The 6,838-nt window shown below is 31.5% G+C and overlaps 2 protein-coding genes across 4 annotated transcripts in view; both read right to left on the bottom strand.

The window, feature by feature from the left end:
* Positions 1 to 178: 178 nt before the first annotated feature.
* The window catches only part of LOC108736394 (protein O-mannosyl-transferase 2), a 15,160-nt gene continuing 8,500 nt past the window's right edge, over positions 179 to 6,838 (bottom strand). Inside the window, exons 7-14 of the mRNA XM_025973386.1 lie at positions 2,751 to 2,857; positions 2,504 to 2,696; positions 2,238 to 2,438; positions 1,919 to 2,159; positions 1,711 to 1,859; positions 1,501 to 1,651; positions 689 to 829; positions 179 to 633 (exon numbers count right to left, since the gene is read on the bottom strand). Of these exons, the coding sequence (XP_025829171.1) occupies positions 416 to 633; positions 689 to 829; positions 1,501 to 1,651; positions 1,711 to 1,859; positions 1,919 to 2,159; positions 2,238 to 2,438; positions 2,504 to 2,696; positions 2,751 to 2,857 (1,401 nt within the window). The 3' untranslated portion in view covers positions 179 to 415. The remainder of the gene's footprint in view (positions 634 to 688; positions 830 to 1,500; positions 1,652 to 1,710; positions 1,860 to 1,918; positions 2,160 to 2,237; positions 2,439 to 2,503; positions 2,697 to 2,750; positions 2,858 to 6,838) is intronic.
* Positions 2,946 to 6,838, bottom strand: part of LOC108736428 (post-GPI attachment to proteins factor 6) — a 12,864-nt gene continuing 8,971 nt past the window's right edge. Inside the window, exons 1-5 of one of the 3 annotated variants that reach the window (XM_025973391.1) lie at positions 6,085 to 6,350; positions 5,575 to 5,782; positions 5,280 to 5,522; positions 3,928 to 5,223; positions 2,946 to 3,865 (exon numbers count right to left, since the gene is read on the bottom strand). In XM_025973391.1, the coding sequence (XP_025829176.1) occupies positions 3,204 to 3,865; positions 3,928 to 5,223; positions 5,280 to 5,522; positions 5,575 to 5,782 (2,409 nt within the window). In that variant the 5' untranslated portion in view covers positions 6,085 to 6,350 and the 3' untranslated portion in view covers positions 2,946 to 3,203. Of the gene's footprint in view, positions 3,866 to 3,927; positions 5,224 to 5,279; positions 5,523 to 5,574; positions 5,783 to 5,905; positions 5,994 to 6,084; positions 6,351 to 6,838 lie in introns of those variants that run through there. The other 2 variants (XM_025973392.1, XM_018468853.2) reach the window with 2 other exon arrangements.

Raw genomic sequence — 6,838 nt, 5'->3', positions numbered from 1 at the left:
TAATTACTTGGTATCTATATTCTATTGGGATAAAATTTCTAGAACCTTCCAGACCCTGAACAAAATAGACCTAAAAATTGATTGAATATTCGGATTGAAAATAAAAAATCTACAACTGCAAACCTTATTTTATTTTATCATCATGAATCAGGTTTCAAATATTAAAAAAAAAAAATTTTTTGAACTCCAATTATTCATATTGCCTTAAATGTTTCAAATTTTGTACTTTTTTGGCATATTTGAAACAAGTATAGATATATAAAGACCCTTTTCAATATAAAATAACACATTGTTGTCATTAAACCATGATTAATATAAATAATTAATTTATTACTTTGTTTAACAAAAAACTAAAAAACTATTTTTATATTTACTTAATTTTTGTTTAATAAAGTAAAACTATTTAATCTAAAATTTAAAACTCCCATGTGTCCAACCATTTCAGTTTGTACATACTTGAATTAGCTTCATTACCAGGAGGTCCGCTCATTCCATAAGTTAATGGAGAAAACAATATAAAACTATAAATAATCGAAGAAATTATAATTCCTAGGATTGTATGGTAAAAAGTGGAAGATAGCTTTTCCCCGAATAGTCTTGGAATTTCATCAAGCAAATAATCCAAAACTACACCTAAAAATAACAAATAACTGTTTTCTTTCTTTCAAATTTATTAATCGATACCCACCTGTTAACATGGAACTGAACAAAAGTGCTGGGAAATAATGATGAAAATATAAAACCCTTCCCATACCCCAAAATGGAACATAAAGTAATAACCAGGCGATGAAAAACCAAGCCCCAGTGACCAGTTTTTGTTTGTGATAATCTGAATAAATATTAACAACTTTAGAATTAATGAAATAACTAATTATAAGTACATTATAAAGATCTTAGAAGCTATTTTTCTATTATCGAACCTATTCTAAACTTGTTGTTCAAAAATAAAAATGAGAGTAAATGCTGTAAAAATGGCGAAAAATGTTCAACTTTATATAGTGATATCTCAGTCACCATTTATCGTACGGAGAAAATAACAAACAAACATCTTTCTTTTTTTAGTGTATTACTTAAAAAAAGACAAAAATGTGATTTTTTCTAAATTTTTAGCTTTGGTTTTCGATTACTTTTGGCACTAAAGATGAGTAAAATTATTTAAAATACGAATCTATTTTATTTTAAAATTTAATATTCTGCAATAATGTATCTTGTAAAAATTCTGAATTTTGCTTTGTTTTGATTATTTTACAAGAACTGAAAAGGAGCAATTTTGGCGGGCTCTCAAAACCGCACCTCTTAATTTAGTAGCACATTGTCATTTTAGCATTTTAAGCGACAAACTAACATTAAATCATAAAAGCCTTCAACGCAATTGTTCCTTTATGTAATTAACTAACTTAACTAAGTATAGTGTAAATTGGGCGACTGCCTGTCTAATAAAAAGCTGAATAAATTAATAATTAATCATTATTAGATAATTAGTAACGATCTCATTCTTACCAGAAAACGACTTAATGTATCCTCTTTTAAGTTTGACACAATTAAATGTAAAAATTAAGACGAAAAGTAACAAGAATGCCAAATTCATCCACCAAATTATGGGATTACCCAATAAATACACTCTGTACTGTGATCCAGAAAAAAATAGTCCCTGAAAATGATTTTACTTATTTCACAAATATATTACATTAACTTCATTTTTAAACTAACCCTGTAATTAATAGGCCATTGCCAGGGCTTCGAAGTGACTTCACCTTCTTTCGGTTTTAAACCCGCATTTCCTTGAAACATTACTGCATGGGATTCTAGGAACCTCTCCCAAAAATTTGGAGCGTATACTTTAAAACTGACATTAGGCACTAAGATATAAAAAAAAATATAATATAAACTGATCAAAAATGTTTGGGCGTTAATTTACGTTTTTCGAAGTAATTTTCTTCCACATTCCAAATAGAGTTTGAATCTCTAAGATTAGAAGTGCAGGTCACTTCGTGCTGTTCATAGGCCCATTTCGGTAGCTGCTTCCCAGTCGTCGTTAAAGCACAAAGTTGAAGATAATGTACGAATCTTAATTTACTGCTAACTGTTGCCACTTCTGTGCCCTCAGTAGCATCTAATACAGAGATGCGCCAGACGTCGTTAGCATCTCCAGTACCGTTCTGAAAGTAAATCAATACTTAAATAACCCTTCTTGTAGAAATATTTTTTAAAAAAAACAAGTGTAAAATTAAACTTACTTCTCCATATCCAGTTACTTGATAATGTTTTGGTGTGATCGGTGCTGGTTCCTTATGGGAATGAAGATTTCTTTTTGTAGCTACATGTTCTAAGCGAACTAAATCACCGCTCTTTACAATTTCAACCCCCTTTATTTCGTTAGTGTCGTATTTTTTTATTAACCACTTGTTATTGTCATCCTTATGAGTGTAGGTTGTTATCTTCATATTCATAAAAATTTAATAACACTTGATAAAATTATGATTATCAATAAAAGAAAAAATACCTGTTGTTGACGAGACCCGACACCCTCGGGATATAAATGATAATGTGAATGGAGGTAGCCTCCCCCTGTTTTGTGATTTTTCAAAGTTATCACTGCTCCATAAGCAACATTCCTAGGCATGCTTGCGTTATGAAGACTATTACCGATGAGTTGTGACTGAAATGCAGAACTGTAAAAACCATCCCCATTTCCACTGAAACAAAGTATATTTATTTTATGTTAAACATCAAAAAGTTACAGATCATACCTGCGATTGAGAACAGTTAGATGAATGTAGAAAAATAATACATACAAGCATATGGGCCAAACAATTAAACAGACACTTCTTGCAAGGAAATGTTTAACAGTATCGATCTAGAAAAAATAAATTAGACCTTAATTTAACTATGGGGTCATTTAAACAAAACCTTCTTTTTTTTTATTTTTGAACACTTTGGTANAACTCATCTGGGTATATCAAATCTGAAAATTTGAGATTCAGACATTTGAAAAATATTTCTTGTCCCGCATTTGTATAAAAATAAAATACGCGTATTATTTTTTAGTCTTAATTTATGAAAGCTCTTTTCCAATTTACCTACGCCTAGTAGTAATAGGTATTAACAGAAACTTAAACAAAAAATTAATTAAAAAAGAACGAGAGAGCGTAAAAATAAAAATTTATCACCATCTGTGATAGTTGCTGGTAAACATTGCTTTCCTACAGTTTAGTAGGTACAAACGTATCTTTATCAGGTAGTAAAATAATAATTCCAGTTGCCATTAATATATGCCACAAACTATGTAGATACTTATAGTTGTTTCTCGTTTGCAAAAAGGCAAACGTTATAAGACCTACAGTGACTACAACTATTCCGACAGGAAAATTTCTTTTCAAATACCTCTTGCTCGGAAAAACGTGGTCTAATTGTTTATACTTAACAAACCAACTAACAAAAATGATAAAAATCCCAGCTAGAGCAGGAAATGCGAATAACCACACGGACATCTTGTTATAGGTGGTGCCAAATGCCAGTAAAATAGCACCTAACATGTGCAATATGGACATAAGGGGCTCCGAAAGGTACGCCATAGCTATTAACGTGACCCAAAAGGACAACAGAGCACAGAAGAAGTCGGAAAATTGCAGCACATTCAAACGTATTAGACAGTAACTGATTATGTTTTCACCAGCATCACAGGCATGATAAAAAGTAGAAGACAGGCAAAGCAGTGTATAGGTGAGTGATTCGATATAGTAGTGTCTTTTAATTGCTAAATAAACAGCTGGCACAAACATAAGGTTACTCAAAGTTAGCAAAACCATCTCTACTACAATTGCAGAATAAGGATTGGCTTGAGAATTATCAGAACATTCCCACCCTAAAAGAGGAATGTTAAAACGTTTACAAAGCTTTACAGAAGAAAATTTAATGACTACTTACCTCTGTAATTATTCGTGCAAAAGCAAGAAGTCACCACAAATCCCTCAGAAATCGAAAAGACACACTTTCCATTGTCTCCACATGTCCCATCAACACAGGAAAATGATGCCACCTCGAATACTATACTTGTATTACAATTTATGTTATTTCTTTTACATCCCCCAATGCAGTCACATCCCCTGCATTCATCTTCCTCAATAACCGACTGTCTGCACGTGTTGGTGCAGTTATTACATTGCTCTGGCTCACAATTTTCTTCACAGACCTGCATACAAGTTTCATGTTTGTGTTGACAATGATTAGAACAATTACAAGACTCGCATGAACCGCAAAATAAACGAATGGAGATGAACCAAGTCCCTGGTTCTGGATACGGTATCATTACGGAGGCGTTTTCAACTGTTTTGTTTACAAAAATTGGTGACGGTTGAGATATGTTATTGAAAAAACAATTGTTAGGCCAAAGGGGTAATTCGCGAACTCCTTTACGTATGCATGCGACTACTTGATTATTCTCAGGATCTGTTTCTACAATTCTTTTACCATTAACATATTTAGCTCTTGGTTTAACAGCCAAATGAAATTGAGCAGTGCCTCCGCTATCGGTACTATCTTGAATAACAAATTTAAGAACAGTAAATTTATCATTTGTCGCGTTTATGTACAGAGGAATTTTCCCGTTTTTCTTTGGTCTTAAATCATACCCATACACGAAATTATCAGAGTTTCGCTCTCTCACCAAATCATACTCGTTGTATGACATAATATTGGAAATATTTCCATCTCTATGCAATCTAAAAACAGGATCCGGCACGTACGTATCAAAATTTGAATTATTCAAATTTAATGTTATGTTTTCATTAATTAACTCTGGTAACAAGAAAAATTTCAATCTGAATGTAAAAAATCCTCCGTTAATTAATGAAAACGTTTTTTGCGTGAATTGGAATCTTAAATAGTACCAGGCATTTTCTGGAGTCCAAATGTTAATGCTATAATTTTGTCTCGAAAAATTTGCTACTGGTATATCTAGGCTTTTAATTGACTTAAACATAGACGGTACATTATGTGGCTGAATTCGAACGTTAAAAAAGTCACAGTCTTTACATGAAACACTGTCTACAATCGTGAGAAATACGTGATCAACTTTCTCTGGCGCAAAAAACTTAAAAACAGCATAGCTTTTTGAAGATAAAGTCACTTCCATGTCCACATCTTTTGTAACTATTTCCACATCCTCCACGGTTGAAATGTAAAGTGTTATGACTAAATATACTTTACATTTTGGTACCAAACCTGTGAATAAAACCATGGTCTTTTTTATTTTTTATTATACTTGTTATATTTGTTACCTTCTTGATTGATACCATCATACCGAGGATCAGTATATGCCAAAAAAGTTGATATAAAGTACATCCCAGGTGTTGGTGATGTTAAATTTATGTATTGGGCAGGACTTTGCGATGTAAAATTAATATAAAAAGGCTGAGGTCGAGAAAGATTGTAAAATGTAGAAGGAAACTTTGAGCCATCAGGATTTATCACAGGAGGGGAACCGTGTTTAAAATATAAGTCAACATTCTCAGCTTTACAAGCTAAAAAATTGACCTTAATGCTTTAGCTATATTATAATAGAAGATAGCTTACGAAATATTGTTTGTCTTCTTTCTTCAACTTCTATTTTTAGTGAAGCAAATAAGACATCTGATGGTATTTGAAAGTGCAATAGTGTACTATCCAAATATGTTGTATATTTGCTTAAATGTGAGGTATGTGATCTGGTAATAAACTTCAATATTTCTTTTGAGCTTACAGAGAAGAGGAGGAATGAATGTATTGTCCACTGTAAAATCATCTGAAAAATGCATAGTATTTATTACTTTAATTTTATATTTGTTACTCTTAAAACTACTGGAATGAACATTCCTGCACACATTTTTACAGAATTACTTTGAACTAAACGATAGTAAAAAGTTACCTCAACATATAACAGCAAGATACATTAAACTTAGATAAAATATTACAAATCCGAATTCTTAATAGAACTAAGCAAATTAAGAAATGACTTCACTTTTATTTTCTAGATGTATTATTAAACTAGTTTCAGTTTAATTTATAAAGCAATTACTCAGTACTTAAAGTTAATCCAAAAATTACCTTGTCCTTAATAGATTAGTTTCAGTAGGTGTAAACCAAGTACATTTTACATGCATACAAATAAGTTGGATTTGTTTAGTTCCTTTGCCATTTTTATTGTTTGTTTTACTTATCTAATCATTATTTACTTTTTAAAAATTTAATTACATTATTACCAGATTACGTTTGATCTTATTACAGGTTATCAAGTTATCGTGACGACCATTATTGACCACTATTTTCAGTTTTATTTATAGTTTATAGCATGTTTATAGTGGTATATACCAAGTTTATCTTTAGAGCATATATATCTATAGTAGATGGAGCGTATATTTTCATATGACAGAGAATAATAGAATATTCAAACGTATTAGACAGTAACTGATTATGTTTTCACCAGCATCACAGGCATGATAAAAAGTAGAAGACAGGCAAAGCAGTGTATAGGTGAGTGATTCGATATAGTAGTGTCTTTTAATTGCTAAATAAACAGCTGGCACAAACATAAGGTTACTCAAAGTTAGCAAAACCATCTCTACTACAATTGCAGAATAAGGATTGGCTTGAGAATTATCAGAACATTCCCACCCTAAAAGAGGAATGTTAAAACGTTTACAAAGCTTTACAGAAGAAAATTTAATGACTACTTACCTCTGTAATTATTCGTGCAAAAGCAAGAAGTCACCACAAATCCCTCAGAAATCGAAAAGACACACTTTCCATTGTCTCCACATGTCCCATCAACACAGGAAAATGATGCCACCTCGAATACTAT

The sequence above is a fragment of the Agrilus planipennis genome, unplaced genomic scaffold (genome assembly GCF_000699045.2).
Source record: "Agrilus planipennis isolate EAB-ADULT unplaced genomic scaffold, Apla_2.0 scaffold149, whole genome shotgun sequence".
Classification (NCBI taxonomy): Eukaryota; Metazoa; Arthropoda; class Insecta; order Coleoptera; family Buprestidae; genus Agrilus; species Agrilus planipennis.
This window is presented reverse-complemented; position numbering and strand designations above follow the sequence as displayed.